Source organism: Thalassophryne amazonica, chromosome 2 (genome assembly GCF_902500255.1).
Source record: "Thalassophryne amazonica chromosome 2, fThaAma1.1, whole genome shotgun sequence".
Classification (NCBI taxonomy): domain Eukaryota; kingdom Metazoa; phylum Chordata; class Actinopteri; order Batrachoidiformes; family Batrachoididae; genus Thalassophryne; species Thalassophryne amazonica.
In genome coordinates, this window is record NC_047104.1 from 51904198 (window position 1) to 51926642 (window position 22445).

The window sequence follows — 22445 nt, forward strand, 5'->3', positions numbered from 1 at the left end:
AATAAGCAAAACGGACAAGTCGCTTCCTTGCCCATAGTTCTGTGAAGTAAACAAACCTGATACAAGCACAAATTCATAGCAGGGTGTAAGGGTTTAAGTGTTTACGGGGCCGATAATTAGATTAAAAATTATGTCATTTTTGAGGCGTGATAATTTTACTTTATAACATCTACAATTGCACATTTTAATCATTTAAAAAAGTGCTGAACTCCCACCAGAAAGGACTTAATCCAAATTTCTGTGCAAACAGCTGCACACAATCGTACATGTACACAAATTACTCAGATAGAAAGTTCTACTTTTTACTGCTACACTTATTTCAAAGCACTTTTAGTGCTTCATCAACTATCGCCTCAGTGGTATAATAACTAAAATAAAGGAATAAAACCACACAAACACACAATGATTCTTTTGCAAAACTGATGTATTTGATTATTAGAGTAAAGAATTACAGTATCTTAGTTGTTAGTAGGTATTAAAGTGTAGAGAAACTGGACCCATAAAGATCTTCCAACTTTCCAAGAAAGTGCATGTAACAGTCCGAAGGTTGTCGAACCCAACATATATTTTTATTTATAAAAACACTTTTGTTTTTGCCCCTGGCCATGATGGGCTTTTCGCGTGTGAGCTACAGTATATATACAGTTTTGTCTCAAGGGAGTTTCCACATGTATTTACAGAAGCTTCAACACTTTGCACGTGGTGACGTCAGTGAGCAGCAACGTGGAAATCTAAAGAAAAAAATCTGTCTTATGTGAATGGCCGTCCTTTAAGTTATAAAATCCCAGGAAGAAGACTGGCCCAAAAGGTTCCAATCTCATCAAACATCTTGTATCTTCTACACCAAAATACCAGCACAACAGAAGAAAGAAAAACAATTGAGGAAAGTAAACAAAGTAGAAAGTACAATACACATAACCAAAAAAAAAAAAAAAAAAGTTAACACTAAAGAAAATGTTGCAGTACGGCAAACTTCATTTTTTTTCTTTAAATAAAAGTATACAGCAAACAAATATAAGGACGAAAAAAAAACATCATTTACTCCGTTGTTTGAATGTTTCGACAAGAAGGGCGCCATGAACGCACAGCTGTTAGACCATCTACAGAAGATCAGTGTACATTATTTACAACGAGTCTTGTTTGTTTATTACTAATGCATCACATGAACATTGACAGTTCGCTTATAACTATGACAGACAAAAATAATAATAATAACTTAATGCCAAGGTAAGGTAATCTACCCAGATATCCTAAGTTTTAAAAGCACATTTTTGAGCACCCATACGTACCCATACGTGTGGCTTCAAAACAAACAAAAGCCTAAGTGTTAATGCTTCCACTTGGTTTCAAGCAAGGTTATAATCACTAATAAATAAGCTCGGTAAAACTATAACATGTACATTGTACAAAAAAGCGTCTCGTCTTCACACTTGTGTTCGTAAAGATTCAGCGGCGAGAGGTTCGTTTGATTTTTTTTGTTGTTTTTTCTTTGTGTGTTTGTGTCTCTGTCTTGTTCTTTTCCTTGCCTTCTACGTGTTTACAGTATCCCTTTATGTGTGTCTGTGTGTCCGTGCCACTCCTAATTGGTGACAATTTCTTTATTGTCCTCCATGAACCGTGTGAAGCGGAAGTGGGCCCTGTTTTCGGTGTTGGCCATTTTTTCCAGGCCAGCGAGGGCAGCATTGGGCTCAGCGCTGTGCAGCTTGTCCAGGCTGCCGGTGAGTCCCCCGATAGGCGAGCTGCCCCCGTTCCCCACGCTGCCCGACATGGGCGGAATGCCTCCGTTTTGGATGACGGAGATTTCATTTGTCTTCATCGCGAGGCCATTGGAGAAGGCCACGGCGTACTGGTTCCAGAAACTAGTCGGGTCCCCGTTGCTCGCCCTTGAAGACATATCCTTCTGGAAGATCTCTGGAAACTTGACAGGGTTGGTGCCCAGGAAGGCCATTGGCCCGTCAACTGAGAGCCTGCGGCCACGTCTGGCGGGAGCACTGTTCCACATGTGCGTGCCCATGTGAACCTACACATAGAGGCAGGAAGGAGGCAATAAAGGGAGGGAGGAGAGACAGAGCAATGAGAGGGATGAAAATTAGTGATGTTTACAAACTTGGCCACAAGAGCTGCACGAGATGATGCAATGGAAAAAATAATAATAATGCTCCACTTTGAATTAAAATAGCTTCACACCCTGAGTGTAGCAGACTAGGTAGTTGCTTATGCACCAGTATGGTGTAAACATCTTGTTTTGGCAGAGCTCAAGCACATTATTTAATATAAACCTTAATTTTCTTGCCTCACACTGGGACCACAGAGTTTTGGATAAAATTACACTATCCGTTCTCATTGTCCGTGTCAGTATTGCGTGTGATATTTTACCTCTGCCAGTACATTTCCACAACTTTACAACCATTGTTCCGCCTTCACAGTCATTCAAATAAATGTTTGAATAATTATGTTTTAAGATGTACAACTCACACGACACAGTTGCTTGTTTGCCTTTGTACAAAATGCTCAATTAAAAACACCGCTGCATTTAATGGATCCAACACCAAGAACCAGATTTATGACTTGCATGTAGATGTTTTAAAGACTGATCTATTAAAAGTGGCAGCTGTCATTTTATGTAAAGTCCACATTACTTCACTGGACAGTATCACAAAACCATTAAAGCAAAGCTACAGACTTTTCACTGCTAATCTTGGAATTTCTTCTGAAAAAATGTAGTTAATTCTGGAGGCCAAATCATTCTACCCAATAATCAGTATAATGATGTGATTCAGCTTTTCCACTAAGGTAATTCTGCTTCAATTATAAAATGGTACCACCTTTAAATGGAGAGCGCACTCACACATCATATTAAACTTCAGCAGCTCTCACACTCATTTTCACAAACACTCTCTCACAGACGCGTGCTCTTAAGAAACACACAGTTCTCTGGATGTTTCTTGATTTACCTTGAGGTTTCCTTTGGTGGTAAAGGCCCGGCCACAGATGCTGCAGGCAAAGGGCTTCTCTCCGGTGTGGGTTCTCTCGTGGATTTGCAGCGCGCTGGAGGAAGAGAAACACTTTCCACAGGTGTTGCAGAAATGCTGTTTGGGTGTCCTGCGTGGTGGGGCTGCGGAAAGCACCGGGGAGGTTGAGGCAGATGATGTGACCAAGCCAGGGGGCATGTCCTTGTTTTCTGGTTGGAGGCCATGGAGGAAGCCGTTGACTTCAGGTTTGTTGAGAGAGCCTACAGAGAGGAGGGAAGGGGTGGGGCTGGAGGACAGGCTGGCATTTGATGGCTCAAGAGTGTGGAGGGGAGGTCTCTCATTTGATGAGTAAGCATGTGCTGCTTGAGGTTACCCTTGGTGGAGAAACCCCGATTACAGGCCGTGCAAATAAATGGTCGCTCTTTGGTATGGCTTCGGTAATGAATGTCCAAGGCACTCTGACAAGCAAAGGTCTTCCCACATATGTCACATGATGTGTTCTTGATGATGTTACGCTCACGGAAGGGAAATATCATACCTAAGGGGTCTTTTGAGGAACTGACAGATGTCAGGTCAAGAGCTCCAATGCTGGAGGGGTGCAGGAGGCTTGCACCAGTGTGATCCAAGGGAAAAGCCCTCTGGTGCCTTTCTTCAGGGTTGGGGGATTTATGTGGTTGTGGCTGTGTACTACTGGGGGATGGTGCCTGCATGGAGGAGGTAGATTCTGACACAGCTGGACTCCCCGTACTTTGGCTTTCAACATCGCCTCCCAGAGATGAAGAGTCATTGGTGAGGCAGTCGCCCTCCACTAAGCCATTTGCTGCAGCCTTCATTTGGGTGACATGTAGGTCTTCTGTCTCATTATTGTGAACATTTTCCCCTATGGATTTTTCTTGCCCATCCTGGGTAGCCACATCAAGGGGATTTGGAGAGTTGCAAAGACTATCATGAGAGGCATCAGCTGACCTCGGTGTGTCTGGTACGCTGCTGTCAGGGCCTTCCTCCATTTCCTCAATGTTCTCATCTGAGAAGTTGTCCAGGTCATCAAAGTTTCTCTCCTCAAAAGAACCCGTATCAGAAGCCATGGACTCTGGGTAATTCTCTGGCAGTGGATTGTTGGGGATGTGCCCACCCATGTGCATGCGGATATGCTGTTGTAGAACCACGGCATTGGTGAACTTCTTCTGACAGATAGGGCAGGAGTGCTGGACTCGAAGAGGAGGCATGGCCCTGTGGACACTGTAATGGGTCTTTAGGTTACCCTTTGTGGTAAATGCTCTGCCACAAATTTTACACTTAAAGGGCCTTTCTCCAGTGTGAGTACGATAGTGCATTTTGAGAGCACTCTGACAGCTCAGCACCCGATGGCACATGACACATTCATTTGGGTCTCTCACCTTCCTGTCAATGTTCTCCACAAGTTGCTGAAGTTTGGAGGTCTCTGACCCCTGAAGAGGATCTAGAATACCTCCAAAGGGGAATTTAGCCTTGAATTGGTCAGACATGAGAGGCATGAGTGGATTGGTCATCATGGGCGGGCTGAGAGATGTTGTGTACTCGGCAGTACTTTCGGAAGCAGAGCTCACATTTGTCATAAAGCCTGAGGAGTGTCTGCTTTCTTCAGTTTTGCCATTTGAGGTAGGCAGAGTTGCACCTTCACCCTCTTCAGACACTCCATCATTACTTTTAGCTGAAGGCTCAGCAGCACCTGAGTCATTCTTTGCAGTAACAGAAGGGCTGCTTATGGCTATTGAATGATCTTCCTTTTTGATGAAATGTGGCAGGGTTGGCATGGTTGGTGGCAGCAACATGCCTACTGAGGATGTTAGAGTGGGCAGAACTGGTTTGCTGTCCAGCCAGCTCGTGACAGGCTTTTCAGGGGGCATAGACATGCCATATGGAATGCCGGTACTTGTTGGTATGTTGTCTAAATGCTCAGGAACAGGGTAAGGATTCATTTGGATGTGTGGGTATTTTTCTTTATGACGCTGAAAATGCACCTTCAGGTTACCACGGGTAGAGAAGCGGTTCCCACAGATATTACACTTGTATGGTCTCTCGCCAGTGTGGGAGCGCAGGTGGATCTGCAAGGCACTGTCACTCCCAAACACCTTGCCACAAAACCTGCACTTATGCTTGAAGAAAGCCTCATCGGAGCTGCTCTTGTGTTCAAATGGGGTGACATTTTGTGGCTTGCTTTTCCTCTGCTGCGCAAGAGCTGCTAAAGAGTTGAGGTCCTCTACGGTGGTGCCAACACTGGGTAATGTGCTGGAAAACATGGGGTTTCCAGGTGGCGGCTGAGGTAGAAGGGGATTCACTGCAGAGCTTAACAAACTACCGATTCCAAATGCCGGCGTGGATGACTTAGCTAGTGAGGAGCTACTGAGCTGAGAGTGGAGGCTGCTAATATGACTCGGCCGCTTGTCAGAGGACTGGGTATTGACTGTTGATGGCCCCAGCGTGCTGACACTCTGAGATGTCTCACTGTTGCCTGGAATGGACTGAGGTAGCTGTGCTGCTGCAGCTAGCTGCTTTAGGCTACTAATACTGGCTGACTGACTGGCCAGATTCTGCGCTAGGCCTGCGGCTGCAGCCAGCTGTTGTGAGAGGTGGGAACTGAGAGTGGTCAGTGGGCTGGCAGCAGGCCCCATCGTGCCTGGAGCAGACGCCGGGGGCACCTGCATTTCTGGCGACTGGGAAGCAAGCAGCAATATCTGGTGACGTATCTGTTCGATAAGCTGCAGCTGGTGGATCTGCTGCTGTTGTAGGGCTAGGAGCTGTTCCATCAGGGCTGGCACAGCCACCCTGGGCCCACCAGTAGATCGGGCCTCTTGTGAGAACTGAGCCACTGCCACTTTGGTGCTCTGCAGATTTTCAATGATGACATTGCTATTAATCATGGAAACGTTCCCCAGTTCAGTCAAGTTACTGAGCTGAGGTAGAGGGGCAGAGACTGCTGAAGTACCGACTGCAGGGCCAGAGGTGATCCTGCCCCCATGGCTGCCGACTGTGTGGACGGGGCTCCCAGTCTCTGTGAGACTGCCTTCCTCTTCATGACCGCTGCTGATTCCAGAAACATCCACATCCATGGATTCGTCTTTTTCAAGAGCGTTAGGCTCCAAAAGGTCACTGTACTCTGTTTGATCAGTGTTATTAGCTGTGTCATTCATCAGGTCATCAGCATTATTGGGTGGAGACCCAGGTGAGAAAGTTCCAGCGGGGGAGACGGGGGTTTCATTCACTATCAGAACTAACTGATTCTTAGTGCAATTTTTCTGGTGTTCCTCAAAATCTGATAGTTCAAAGAACTCAGCACAACATCTGCTGCAGACATGGGCATCTGATTCTTTGCAGGGGGGGTCCGCAGAGCAAAGTTCTGTGTCCCCTGAAAAAAAGAGGAAACAGAGGATCAGTGATTAGAAATGTTTGGCAGCTGAAGCAGCAGCTTTATCTCCTCAAATTCTATTGTTGTTAATCTTAAATTAATCACTTTTACACTTTTCCGCTTGATGCGCTCACAAAAACAAAGATCGAAAGCCCACAATATGCCAACAGAAATGAGAAAAAGCCCTTTTCAATGCAGCGGACTCTGAAACATGATGAGACGCGGATACAGAATCAATGGGAACCGTTCAAATATTGCTTAAAAGTGATCTTTGAAGATCATCTGGGTTTCATCAGTCCAAACAATGGCAATCATTTTCTTCAGGTAATCCATCAAAATACAGAAGAGAGTGAAGTGAGGACACTGGGTCTTAATGAAATTTCATAGAAAGGCATTGATTTCCTATATTCCATGCCCTTCAAAGCTGACTTGTCCACTCGGCGCAAATCAAGCATTTGAAGGACTTATTAGACTTTCAATTTACCTGTCAACTTTACTCATTTTCAGCCATCTATGGGCATCTTGGACAGGTTATCCATGTCACTAAACTAATTTGTATCCACTCACGGTGGAATCACATTCTGACATGAAGGAACAGAGGTTTTGGCTTCGAGACGTTTCCGTGGGCCCACCAAGCAAAACAACACCTCAAAATTTAAATTCACCTAAAACAATTTTTAAAGTGAAGAATGTTTGAGTGAAAAAAGTAAACTAATCAAAACGCATCGCAAACTTGCCGAAAGTGGAAACACTGGATCCCCCAGTGGATGCAACTTTAAATTCCAGTGAGACGAAACTCACAGAGTGGCTTTTAAATGTGCACAAAAACAGGTATTTGATGGATTTTCAAATTTAATAAACAGGACGTGTCAGGGAGCAAAAAGCCAAACTGACCCCCCCCCCCCACACAGACACACGAAAAGGCCACTGCAGCGCTCCAGACTTTCCTTTTCTCTTCCATCTTTGTCACACTAAAATCTCGCTGTTTAACATACAAGTTGATTTACAAATTGCATTTCTCTATGAATCCCTTTCATTGTGGGCTCTGGCCCCTCAACACTTTCATCAGGGCCAAGAATTCATTTGCAAATGAAACCCGGAGAAGTGCAGCCCTGCCCCACAGAGAGACAGGATGCCTTCCCATTGTTCGCACAGCATGGGAGCGGCGGGGATCGTCGGCACAGCCTGGCTCTGCTCATTTCAGCGGACTCAAAGCAGATCCTGTTTAATTCAGGGATTATCTGCCTCAATGTTTCTCTGCTCAGAGACATCAGATAACGCAAAGTTACCATGACAGTAAACCCTGGGCCTCACACCACCAAACCATGCAAATGCACAACTTTAATGATAACTTTTTATGGTAAAATGCCCCCCACCCTCCCCACGCACTTGCCTACCAAAAAGCAAAGTGAGGAAAAATATTATTGATATAAAAAAGTGTGCATTTCCACAATCATATTTTCCTGTTTCTCTGGCTGTAAGAAAACTACTGGAAACAAAATCCAATCATGTGACACTGAGAGAGATTTAAAAAATACTGGGGAGGAAAAAAAAAGTGATTTTCATACTTCTAATGTCTAACACTGCTGTAGATAGTGATGAATTATTAAATAAATAAATAAATAAATAAAGTGTGTTTGTTGCAGCTTGATGGTTTCTTTAATTTAAATAAATCAAATTTGGAAAAGTAATATATTTCATATATTCAGTACATTGTGGAAAACAAATTAACAATCAAGCTATTCTGTTCTTACAATAAAAAAGCACATATACAAGTAGATTTTTGTTTAAAAGATGCAGATTGCAAAATGTTCTGTGCTTTTCACTATTACGAACAAACTTTAGAAAATCATTTTCATTGATATTGTGAAACGCAGCATGTACACTAACTTTATACAATGTGGTAACAGCATTTCCTCACATAAATTGAATTCAAAAACAAGCACGGGTGCACATTTCCTCTTCCAAACTCGACAACACAGAATTTTACTTTGTGACATCTTTACACAATGACAACAACGACAGCATCCTAAAAAACATAACTGAAGTGATGCATGTCTACGTATCAACTGTCTGCACGACAAACACCCAGTGAAGGTAACAGTGCAGATGCATTAGGCTTAATTCTGAAAATAGCACGGATTAACTTTGAATTAAAATTCAGGATAAAGCCAAGCTGGTACGATGGAGTCTGTAAAACATCCTATTAGAAAGCAGTGCCAGAAGAGATACAGAAAAGACTTGCAAAAAGTGTGAGAGACAAGAGAGTGAGAATTAGGTGAGGGGAAATAAAAAGGTCGACAGAGAGCTTCGCAAGAGCCTACATTATTTTTTCGCAGGGGGCCTCTGGGAGCATCTGGACATTTGTTTCTGCTCTCATCCTCTCCGGCCCTCAGGACTCATCCTGCTGAACACTAGGTGGGGTTCCTGTAAAGCTGCTACGGTCTATGCAGGACAAGACTCAAGATCTCAGAGGCTCAGCCGGTGACATGCTTAAAGCTTAAAGGGAGGGAGGGGAAAAAAAGTCCTGCAGGCTACACCTAGACATGCACAAACACTGGCATAAAGACAAAGAACTGCATTCTGTGCTCACAACAGTGATGAGAGGCTGCCCTGCCAGTCGGCCCTCAAGGAGGGGCCGTGTGGTGGGGTATAAGGGGATGGGTACATCATTGATAAGGCCTGACACAAACACACACACACAGACACACACTCACACACTTGAATAAAAAAAATAAAATAAAAAAATCTGAGGCCTTGCTGGGCCGCCTGCAGTTCTGATCAACAGGGTCAACGGTGAGGGAGAGAGAAACACACCGGGCCCTGAACCCTCATCAGCTCCACACAGAGGTACGCTGGCAAAGGTTAAAACAGCTCAACATCTCACCCCTGGTGGCCCTCAGCATCACTGAGCCTACAAACACAACAACTTTCTGTTCACACTCCCCCCCCCCCAAAAAAAAACACACAGCCACACTGTGCAGTTTGTCAGCAGTTTCCAACTAAATGCCCCCACAAACGAAATAACAAAATATCCATATAAACATAAGCAACAATTTTAACAATCAAGTTGGACACCAGCTCTGAAAATTGTCTCTTCATCAAGCAGACTGAAAGAAAAATGCAGAAAACTTCACAATGAGTAATTATTTCACTACTTTATTAATAATCATATTTCTCAAAGGTAGAATTTCTCAAAGCTAAAATTTGTATTAATAATAAAAATGTATTTTACTTGTTTTTTTTTATGCACGCAAATAAATAAATAAAAACTTTATCTTATCAGGTAGCAGCTTTTGGATTTAAAAACAATGGGCCTTACAACGAGCAGGAACAGCCAACTCTTGAAATATTTTATAAAATTAAACAGCGTGTATTATTAAAAATTAAAATGAATAAAATGCAAAACCACGCGTCGAAGTTCGAATGACAAATATTTCTAATTACAGTTTTATTTAATTTCCAGTATGCATTTTTTTTTAAAATCGTCGCTGCGCTCTTACAAAATTCGAGTGTTTTGTTGAAGTCTTCCCCCTTTTAAACAAAACGATTATATCTTTTTAAATGATTGTTTTTTTTCTTTCTTTCTTTTTTTAAGCCACTGTACTGGATTTACAATTTGGAACGTAAATTTGTTGAGTTATTTTACATTTTAATCACGACAGCGCGGAAAATAAATAAATAAAATTAACTGGCGTTGATATTTTTCTCAGAACACACGCTGACTTTAAGCGTGATTTTTTAAAACGACTTTTTTTCAAGGATGATTTCAGTGAGGAATTTAATAATAATAATAAAACATGAGTTATGTATGTGCGCGTAAAAGTGGGTATTTTAAACAAAACAAACATAACAGATGGGATCAGTTCACGATCTGAAAAAAAAATCTTTTTCTTTGCACTTTGTCCTCTTTTCGTTAAGCTTTCAGTAATAATGCGCGTCAGTGCACAGTCGGGCAATTATTAACTGAAACAGATTATATATATATATATATATATATACACGAACCAAAGCTGTAAACGGTCTGGAGCGGATCAGGAACTTTGTGTTCGGGACGCAGGAAAAGTTGAAGGGCCAGCAGACCGGAGAGAGGAGAGGAGCGACAAGTTCGAGCCGAATCCTCAAAACACGTTTGCACAAGACCGATGCAAAAATAAATAATTTAATAATAATAATAATAATAAAAAACGTGCGTAAGAAGTTTGAAAACTTTTTCATGTTTATCCTGGGCGGCCGCGTCTAACGTCGAAGCATTTTACGTTAAAGTTTGTGTCGTTTTATAAAGTAAAAAAGTTCTGGCAGTGTGGAAAACATGATATAATTTCGTCCCAAATTCTTCAATGGGCTTTGATCAAAACGAATGAAGTTTTCGTAAAAGTTGAAAATAAAATCCCACGAAAAAAAATTCAGACAGTTTTGGGGGAAGAGACAATAACCAAAAAAAAAAAAAAAAAAAAAAAGTGAGCGTTGGGTTCCGTGAACTCACCATTGTGTTCCGGTAAAGGCAGATGAGGGTCAGATTGGAAGTGTTGCGGCTTCGCTTGTTTCCTCCGCGACATGCTGGCTGGCACATCAGCAGACGAAGAATAAAAAAAAAAAAAAAAAAAAAAAAAAAAAAGACTACAAAACCTTTCTCAAAAAATTACGTAAACGGAGCCGCGTCCACCGTGCATGTGCTCCGTTATGATTATCAATAATGCTCCGCGATTAATCATAAGGGGAGGGGGGCGGGGGAGGAGGGGGGCAATTGGAGGTGGTGGTGGGTAAGCGGGGGTGTTCTTTGAAAGGCGATTGGCACCTCGCCAGCCCCCCTCCTATTCAAATGAAGTCTCTTTAATCAATTAGCTCCTGATTTGCTGGGGACTCTTGTCTCTCTCTCAGCTCCCACCCAATGAGTTGATCCGCGCGCGCAGGAAAGGCTGGCTTTTCCAAACTCCCTTTGGACACGCTTTAACCCCTTTCTGCTGGCCAAGTCACAGCGTCACATGGGGGTGGGGGGTCTCCAGTCCGTGTCCGCCACGCTATCTTTCAATCTTTCACCCTTTCTTTGCGTCGTCTGCCCCCTCCTCCTCCTCCTCTTCTTCCTCCACACCTCCACCTCCACTGAGCGCGGACTCCTGCGCTCGCCGACCAACTTTTTCCGCTCTGCACCTCCGCAGTCGGTCCGTCCGTGCGCCTGTCCTCCTCCTCCTCTTCTTCACCCTCCGCCGCCGGTGCCGCTACGCTCGAGACGACCCGGCGCTCTCCGACACCTTGTGCGTCTCTTTAAAGTCTCACCACGGGGTCCCGGTGGGTCAAAGGCGCAGGTCGCGCGGGCATGCCTCGTGCGTAAACGGCACCGTTACGCGCTCTCCCGAGAAAGTCCGCAGAGCTCTCCGGCGTCCCGATCGCTTTCATTTGATTGTTATGAGTAGAAAGGAGGGTTACTTACGAACACGTTTTCATCACACAGCGCATTCCGCGAATAAACAAACTTTGCGGGCCCCGTGCGCCAGCGGGACAAACGCAAAGCCCTGCCCACCTGCGATCTGATTGGTCACCGGGCTATCAGTCATACTGCCCTTTGTCCCCGCCCATCTCTCTCTCCCACTCTCTCTCTCTCTCTCTCTCTCTCTCTCTCCCTCCCTCTCTCTCTCTCTCTCTCTCTCTCTCTCTCTCTCTCTCTCCCCCACACACCCCCATCCGAACGCTTTGTTGCGCTGCGCGATGATCAGTGTCGGAGACAGCGGACACAAGTCTGATCACCTGGACAAGAAGAAATCAAACTTTTCATTAACTAACGAAACATTTGTTTTGTTTGGCGACCGGCTGCCGCGTGGACTCTCATCCACATTTAGCAGTGTGTAGCAAATGTGTGCGAAAAAATATGAAAATGTAATCACCAGAGCGGAATAAGAAAAAATATTATGCGGGCCCGTTGGCAAGCCAGCGCTTTGAAAAGCAGTTGTACAGTAATTTTCCATTTATTATATAATTGCCAAATAGCAAAAAAAAAAACAAAAAAAAAACTGATTATTATTATTAGTAGTAGTAGTAGTCGTATTATTATTAGTATTATTAAATTAGGGGTGCGCCATTAGACGGGATGTTTTAAGAGGGCAGCATGAGCTCCGAACACGTGCGCTCGAGTAGATTTATTACGTGAAAAAAACAAACGAAGCTCTCAGTCGAGCTGATTTTGAGAAATGAAGATAATAACGTTACCATAGGTGATGCCTCGCATGCCATTATTTTTCACTGAATATTTAAACAGCAGCTGCAGGCTAGATGGATCTGGTCCTCTCTCGTGTCAGCTATCTTTTAGTTTCGACTTGCCTTTCTATTTACTTATTCATGGGAGAGAGAGAGAGAGAGAGAGAGAGAGAGAGAGAGAGAGAGAGAGAGAGAGAGAGAGAGAGAGAGAGAGAACCATGAGGAAAAATCAAATAGTGCTGATTGATGTGCATGATCAATGAGCTATTAGAAATATAAGCATTTATTTTTATTTTGTTTTCCAGGTAATTATATATTTCTTGGGATGGTGGAAAACTGATCGAAATGTATGAAGATCAAAGCGCAAATGATCACTAATAAAAGTCGCGCGACGCGTTAAAAGGCGATGCAGTTATGCGCACCAAAGTTGAAATTGCTGCAAAAGAGGAAAAAAAAAAAAAGGCTGTGCAATATTGTAATGTCCCGGGCGGGAAAATCAGTGAGCAGTTAATTGATGCGAGTGTTGGTGTGAGATTGTAAACAGGCTGATTTGCAGCCCAGCCGAGCGGGAGACGTTTTAAATGCGGATCCACTCGGACAAGGTGCAGGATGCAGCGTGCACGCTGACGCGTTGTGCGCCGCATAAAACAAGTTCCAACTCTGACAGGGGAAGATGCTCTTCAGACATTTAGGGGCATTTACATTAAGCATGTTAATAATAATTAAAAATAACAACCACATCTTATTATAATGGACCTTTATTGCCATTTTTCCGACATTATTTATTTGAACGAATTCTGCTGCGCGCCTGTTGGTTCCGCGCAAACACACGGGAAAAGGTTCGTGCGGGACTCATCCTGCGTGTGTTCAGCCTTCATTTTTTTCTCCCTCCAAGTGACACCACATTCAACACGTGGTGAGTTTCTATTCACGGTCCCGCTGCGCCGACGATGCCGCAAGAATTACAACTAGCCAGATCAGGCCTTCATCTGGGTCAGCTGCACGCCCGCGTGCGTGCGCGCGACAGCAGAAACGCGATTGAAAAGACAAGCAAAAGGGCAACACGAGTACTGTGAGTGCAGAGTGCGTGATTCAGGCGTGACCACAGTGAGCGTGATGGTGAAAATGTCATTCAAACAGTCGAACATATGAGTTAATTATTAAATTGAAAATCAATTAAGTGCATATAAAATATTTTCAGGATTTAAAAACAATGGTGGCATGTGTTATTTGTTTTTTTATTTTATTTTATTTTATTTTATTTAAAGCTGGAGGAGTTGTTGCAGCTTTATTCCTTTTGCTGACGTCGTGTTGCAAACGGATTAGGAGCTTAATTACAGAGACTGTCCTCATGCACGCTCCAATATTTTACGCGCATCAAGTATCAAGTCACATCTGTATGTTTTCTAATTGCACTGTGCAGCTTTGTTTAGCTGTAAACAAGTAGGTGAAAACGTCACTGCTCCCTGCTTTATGTGGTCATATAAGTATTTTCAATTTCACCTTTAATTGATGTCATCATATGCCACACTGGATCTTTATCACAGTTATCTTCTGCAATAAAAAGTGCTATTTTTTACTTTAAGAGGGACTGCTGTGTGCTGTGATCACAATGTAGCATTTAAAGGTGTGTCTTGCCTCTAAAGAAATCCCTTTGAAAAATCAGCGGCATTAAAATTCAGTACCTGCAGCAGCAGAGAATAGCTCCCATTAATTAAGAGATCAAACCCTTCCTATTGTCCTCCAGCAGCTCTGCCACCACTTGTCTTGCACACACACACACACACACACACACACACACACACACACACACACACACACACACACACACACACACACACACACACACACACACACACACACACACACACACACACACACACACACACACAACTTCCAGCAGCATCACCTGATATCAGTGGACCATGTTTGCTTTGACTTGTCTCAGCCACAGTTACAGGCACTCCTGCCTGCACTGAGGGGGAAGCCAGAAAACCTTCAACAGTGTCACAGAGGTGTCACAGGTCATGGTCCAACGGCACAGCGCGGGCCCTGCTGTAAGTCTGTATGTGCCACAACGGTCTGTGGGTATTGTTGCAGGTACAAATGTGCAGGTGTTAAGAAGTGTGGGCCAAAAGGAACTCTTAACTAACAGGCTTGACCACATGGTTATTAGAGCGAGAGTCGAGGAGACCAACCTGTCTTTACTGGCTTACTGGCAGAACTGCAGAACAGAGTTACAGACTCTGAAAACGATATCAATAAATAAATACCACAACTGCAAAATCCTGCAGACACTGATATTCCTTTTCTTTCTAAATTATTAAATTACTGTTTTTATGATTAAATAATTTCTACTAATTTTGTTTATCCTAACTGCACTGTATATATAGCCACATGTGCATCCTTGTTCTGTTGTTCCTTTAAAAACACAAAATGGTTCAATAATATTTATTTATTTATTTATTTATTTTTCCCAGTGACCCGAACGGGATAAGCAGTTGAAGATGACATGAGATAAGTGTACATCATTGTATAATATATACTGTTCAAAAGTTTTGGTGCATTTAATGTGTTAGATTTTTTTTAAGTATCAAATGGCTGCAACACATATATTTGCAGTTAAATATGAAAATATAGCATTTGTTACTAACAACTGCCTTGGCAGTTACAAAGAAAACAATCAAAAGTGAGATTTGTTACTTGATAATTTATTGGTTGCTTTATTGAAAGTTGAAAAAAGTCATATTTCATTTATTATTTTAGAAAATGCCTATGTAGACCTTTCAAACGAAATGTTCTGTTAGAGCAAGCTGAAACAGATCAAAATTAATGAAGATGATATCAGATTTTAGGATGACAAACTTTTGCTCAGTACCATATATAGTAAAATACATTTTTTAAATAAATAATTGTTTAATAAAGTACAATGTTAAATCAGAAATATAGTGCAATAAAACGTAGTCACAATATGCCATGCAGTAGTTCATAAAAAATACACATGAGAAATATGGCTTTTTTTAAAAAAAATTATAACAGTTGTTATAAACTAAACCAACTCATATTGTTCTTTTGGATAAGCATAAACAAATTATAAAATCAAATTTTTATCTTACAAATTATTATTTTTGACTTGGCTTTAAGTCCCTAAATGTGATTTTAAAAAAGTATCGCAGACATTCTTACAACCCTCTGATTGTTTCAACACAAATTCATTTGATTGTATCTGATTAAAGAGGCTCGCTTGAACTGCATTAACGAGAAACATCGCGGTGCTGGACGACCAACAAGAATCTTGTTTTAGCCACTTGGTATTGGCGAAAAAACACATTCTGCTTTCATATGACATTGACAAATGATATTTGGATGAAGGGAGATGCTTAGATCGTTAGATGTTGCACAGAGTGGAGCTGGATTACACCGACACACATCACTAAGACTGGAGGTTACAGAAGAATCCAACGCTCCAGACATCTTGAAGAAATTACAGACATCACCCCCGAAAGCTGAGTGTTTATGTATTTTTTTAAGAACCTGGAAGCAAAACTAAAAAATACACAACGAATTAACGCTGCATTACTTCACACGCTCATAAACACAGAAGAAGAACATACACATGTGACGTCTGCGTCACAGTCGCAAAGCGAGCTGGGCAAGAGGATTGTAACCACACGATGAAAAAAACATGCAGGTAACCAGCGAGCGAGTAGACGCAATGATTAGCTTAAGACGAAGAAGATAAAACTTACAGTAAATACAGCCACAATATGGAAGCATATCAAGCAGTTTATTCTCTCTGGGCACAAGATGTTTATCAACTGCCAGCAGACAGCTGTGCTGGTTGGCCGGCAGTTAACCATGTCTCAGACGGCGTTTTATTGCTATTGATAGTTAGCATCAGTGTCCCAGCTGAGAAATGGCGCTGCTACGGGCAAACACCAGCTATTGATCTCCAGTTTGTCCCTGACTGCCCTCAAGCTAAAGGACAGGGGTGCAAGCACAGGCCAGACGGAACCTCCAAATTCACTGCCTGTTATCGGTTGGTGTTAAATTTAAAGGGGTCATATCACACAAACTATATTTTATAAGAATATTGTGGTTACATATGATTTGGGCTTTCTTTTTAAACATTTCCAAATTCCCACAGTTTTGTGACTGTGCATGTAGAAATCATGTTGCTATAAACAAAATTGGGTCAAACATGGCTTGTTTTAGTCTTCTGTGACTTATGTCATTTTAGTCCATACATAGTAGTGATAGCTTCATCCTTGATATTCTTCAAAAATGCCTTGACCTCTGCTTTCTCCGTGGGACACGCCCAGTGAGCTGGTGTGAATCACACCTGCACTGTATGTACTAGCCACACCCCTTTTGAAGAAGGTACACTGTGTCACTTGGGTTTAAAGGTGAATTATAAATGTTTCCTTTTTAGAAAAAAAACTGCGTTTGTTTATGCCAGTCTTGCCAAAAAATCTCACCAGAAGTCTCTACTGGCTCTCTGAAATATCATGCAAAGCTGCTAAATTATATGATGATGCAATCATATCTAATTTGCATATGGTGGGACACTGAACAGCATTCTGTTTTCTTGATGGCTGGATTATTTTGTTTGCTTGTTGGTTGTTTATTTTGTGGAGTTGGGGTGGAGAAGACGAGTGGGAATGATATTGCAGTATTTTTTTAAATTCTCTTTTTTTGTAATTTTATTATATTCAGCTATTTACAAACTGAGCAGATTGTGTGGAATAAAAGTCATTATATTTGTTGCTAATTGCTAAATGGGATTTTAGTTGCTAGGGTAGGTCAAAATGTCACTCAATCTTTTTTTTTTATTTTTTTTTATTTATTTATTTATCTTACATTTTTTTTGGCACACACACACACACACACACACACACACACACACACACACACACACACACACACACACACACACAAACTTAACAAAGAAATCTCTCACAAGACCAAACAAAGAAAAACAAAAGCAAACAAAATCTCAAATAATTTTTTAAAAATGTAGTGACATAGTTGCTTTATTTGCAGCGCTGGTTGATGTGGCCTGTTTCTGTGCTGTTGCTTGAATTGGAAAGGAGCTGCTGCGAGCTATGCACCTTCTCTTTAGGCAAAATGGGCGTGGTCTGCAAATGCACTGTGTGTATCTCACAAAGCATGATGTACATCACACACACACACACACACACACACACACACACACACACACAGTGTGTATCATAGTTTTCTAAACTGTGGGACAGATCAAGGTTTTTGGATTGTCCTCCAGACAGCCTGTGTGTCTATGTGTTGCACCACGCGGAAAAAGTCTTCTCTTTGTGTTGAGTTTTAGACAGATCGCGTTCCAAGAAGGGGTAAGAAACACCCCGTCCTCTCAGAAGTGGTCATGTTACTTGATGAATGTTGCAATAAGTCAAGACTTTTCTTCATCTTTATGATCCATTTGTCATTTTACTGATGCCTTTTAAGAAATGTGAGGACAATATTCAAAAGGTGCACAGAAGACAAACTACAGGCACCGCTGTCATTTTGTCAGTTGTACCTAATGATAGCTGGGGGTTTGGTATGAATTTTAGCTTTTTTAGACACATGGACTCTCAGTAGTCACTTTGTCCTTTATATTTGGACACTTGTAATGTTAAAGACTCTGACAATAATTTACTTCACTGAAAGATATAACAGAGTTTTAACATTTTGCACAGCATTATATTAAAATGGGATTTCTGGCTCTGATGGCTGCCAGTGACTCTCTGCACTTAAACAGGCAGCCTCTCACTGTCCATCTTTTCTCCTCATTAAAGATAAAACCATATTCAGTTTGTCCTTGTCACTGCGGCAATATTTAAAATATTTGAACTTTTGAAGGTAAGTGCTGTTGCCGTGCACAGTTGCAGCTCTCACAGACTAAGGGGGCGCAATTGTTCTGTCAACCTCCCATTGAACTTACTGGAACCTTCAATTTACTGTCTGCTGTGTACAGCCATCCTGTGAATGCAGCATTAATCCTCTTCTTCTCTTGAGGATATATATATATATATATATATATATATATATATATATATATATATATATTCTCCACTCAGATTGCAATAGCCAATCACAGATTAGCCTTTCTGTCCATCATTTACCTGTATTTTGGCATGCTTGGCACCAGAAAGTTATGTTGGATCCAAAAGCATCCAAAACGGCTAGGACCAAAAGTTATATTGGATCGGTTCCCACTGACCAATAGCGTTAGAGCTTACTGCCAACAGCTAGCCAATCACAGCGCGGCATACGAAGGTCAGGAACTAGCTGACAGATGCTGGTTGAAAAAAATGGCAACAAACATGTCAACAACAGCAGAAAATTGTCTGCCAGCGAGGTTTGCTGAGTTCACAGAGGAGGAACTGGTGGAAATATTGAACTCCAAGAATGCCAAAAACACTAAGAAGGTGGACAAGCATGCTACTGACGGTTTAAAAGCATTCATCGCATCAGAATCAATCATATGCTGTTCACAACACAATAAATTGATCTAATTTACTTGACTGTTTGTTGTTTGCTTAATTTGGGAGGGGGGTGGAGAACATAATTGAATTCAGTTATATTGGACTCAGCTACGCCTCGTCCAATACAACTTTTCTTCATCCAATATTTCTCTATGTTGGACTCCTTACCATCCATTATTTGTATAATATATATACACAGTGGTAGGCACACTTCCGCTAATAGATAATTATCGAAAATAATGTTTTCAGTATCGGATTATCTTTTTAGATAACTTCAAAAACCATTATCGAACCAATTATCTTCTGATTAATTTTTGTCAGATAACTTTTAAACCGATAAACAAAGCTAAACAGCGGCAAGCATTTTTAAAATTAGTTCAGCACCCACCTATTAAAAGTTTTGTAACAAACACATAGTTATAACCTTTGCAAACAATTGAGAACTGCTTCTATAAAAAAGCATCTCAATTCTCTGTAAACAAAGAAAAAACAGCCTCAAAAGGAGAAAAAAGAAAACAAAAACAACATTTCCTTTAACACCATACCAATATGCTGGCAATATGACCTAAGTCATCCAGAGGCATACATTTTTAACTTATGGTTCAAATTTTAACCAAACTAATTTTGGACAAGTTATTTAAAATTACTGTCATGTCTGAAGTTTCATAAAGTAAAAATATCAGATATATGTTTTAGTTTTAAAGTAATGTGCTAATTTTTAAGGTATTGTGAGCACATGCTCTGCCCGCAGTGCATTTTGGGTAGGATGATGTAATCTCAGTACGTCACGACAGGACAAATGCATTTCAGACACTCTGTTCAGGCTCCACGGACAACAGCATTAAACTCTAGTGCCTAAAACTCTCTTGAATATATTCTCTGCGTTTATAGACGTTGATTTTTTTAATTGCGTTTGTTAAATTCCACGCATTTTAAATGTGAGCAGACAGGGATTATCTAGAATTTGTTTTGAAAGCCTCTACTGCCCTCTAGCATCTACTGGCCAGTAGTGTTCATGGCAGTGTCTGGGAACCAGTAGATGGCAGTGTTCTATTTATTTTGACCCCGGTTATGTCAGATGATTGTCAAATCAACTTTTTTGCTTTGCAAATGGCTTTTTTTTTTTTTTTTTTACAAATGAAGTTTAAAAACAAAACAACTGCAAAATAATAATAATAATAATAATAATAATAATAACATTATTACAAGACAGCTCTGCAGTGTTTGCACAGGCACAGTGCGAACGGTTGGATGCTGCTTGTAGCCAGTGATGCCGGTAACGCGTTACTAAGTAACGCGTTACTCTAATCTGACCACTTTTTTTAGTAACGAGTAATCTAACGCGTTAATCTTTCCAAATCAGTAATCAGATTAAAGTTACTTCTCCATGTCACTGTGCGTTACTATTATTTTTCATTGTGGGTCGATAGCAGCATTAAACTTGGTCTGTGGGCAGGAGGTCGGGGTTCGACTGAACTGCCCACTTTAAGCGAGCTCTGAGCTTTTCATCCGCGTTTTTCTGCAGCAGCTACGACTCGTCCTCACCTCTTACAACACACCTGCACTGAGCTTTACAAATGCATTTTTATACTTTTTTTCCTCCTTTATTTAGAGCTGAGCTGAGCTGCTCCGTATCTGCACGTTAAAACAGCTGATCCTCCGCGACGCGTCAACAACTAACACTGTTTTCCACTCAAATGCACCTAAACATTCTTTCTGAGGACCACATGATGTGAAAACACAATAAAACTTTCTTACCTGTAAATGTGGTCACGTTTTCTGCATAAATAAATGTTATCCATTCTTTGTGCTCAAACGCCAAAGTAGGGGCGAATCCAGATGGAATGGGGGCGTGGGGGAGGGATGTGCCCCCCTCACAACACCCCTAGATTAAAGGTCCAGTTTTGAAGCCTTTTTTTACTACAACTACTAATACTACTTAAAATAATATTAATTTCGACAAGTAAATATTTAGAGAGAATTTAAATGTTAGAAAAATGCTAGAATGAATTTAATAGTTACATTTATAAACAATGTAGGTTCGAAATTGCAAGTTTTACTGTTACAGTGCTGTCAACAGTTAAATATGAGGTCAAGAAAGAGGTCTTTATTTTACTTTTTATAAAACAAGTATTTATTTTCATTGAAGTCAAGAAAGGGTGACTATAAAATAACTTTTGGCAAAACAGGTATCATTGTCATGTTGAGGTGGCAGAGGGTTGTTGTCGGCAGCTGGGAAAAGTAACTAAAAAAAAGTAACTAGTAATCTAACTTAGTTACTTTTACAATTGAGTAATCAGTAAAGTAACTAAGTTACTTTTTCAAGGAGTAATCAGTAATCAGTAATTGGATTACTTTTTCAAAGTAACTGTGGCAACACTGCTTGTAGCTTTCAGCAGCAGGATAACCTCACGACGGCCGACCACAATAATATATCAAACAGGTTTGATTCTCATTCAACCACCGATCAGGAGGTGGTCGTCAGATGTTGACCGCAGCTTGATACTCCATGAACACTACACGATGTTTAACCTGAAACTTGGTCCAAAAAATTCCTGCATGAAAAATCATCTCGCACCCTGTAAAGCATGTTTTACAACATCAAATGAATGTTGTAAAGAAAGAATGTGGAGAGAATGTGCGCAAACATGTGCACATTCTCTCCACATGCAAAAAATTTTGCGATGACACTTCCAGGGCTCTGTAAAATGCCTGTTTTTACAATAAAAAAATGGAATATTTTACAAAAGCACATTAAACACCAACACACGACAGATGTCACATTAACGTGTTGGTTTACATAATGAATGACTGAACCAATCAGTGTTTAGCAGAGGCACGTTTACCCAGAATCCTTTGCGATCTGTCTCTTTGTTACAAAACGTCAGAATTAGTGCATTATTCAACATTAAAAGATATATTTTATATTTCAACTTTGTACAAATGACAGAATTGACATTAATGGAGTTATTCTATCGGTATTAATGTTATTTATAAATCAACACCATAACTCAATATGACTTTATTTTTCAAGACCTCCGGATGACCGGAGCTTTGTCGTTGACAGAGAGCTGGCTTTATGGCTGCGCTTAGGGTGCCTTTGTGTTGGGAGGGCTGTAATAAACAAAAGCTTCCAGCAGGAGCCGACTGTTGAAAGAAAAAAGTGTGGTCTCATTGTTTGGGTCTTGGGGTGCCTCTGTACTCAGAGCACTGTAGTAAACAAGAGCTTCCAGCAGGGGCAGACTGTTGAAAGAAAAAAGTGTGGTCTTATTGTTTGGGTCTCTTGTTATTGTTAATATTATTAGAAGCTATTAAATTTATTTTACTAGTAGTTATAAATGTGCCAGAGATAATACTGGAATTTATGTTATCGGTTATCTGTAACTTCCGATA

At 41.2% G+C, this 22445-nt stretch overlaps 1 protein-coding gene across 1 annotated transcript; it reads right to left on the reverse strand.

The window, feature by feature from the left end:
• Window positions 1–288: 288 nt before the first annotated feature.
• Window positions 289–10994, reverse strand: sall1a (spalt-like transcription factor 1a). The gene is given in 4 exon segments (XM_034186145.1): window positions 289–2020; window positions 2955–3289; window positions 3292–6357; window positions 10844–10994. Coding segments are annotated over 4 exon segments (3915 nt in total). The 5' UTR covers window positions 10917–10994; the 3' UTR covers window positions 289–1579.
• Between the last annotated feature and the right edge of the window lie 11451 nt (window positions 10995–22445).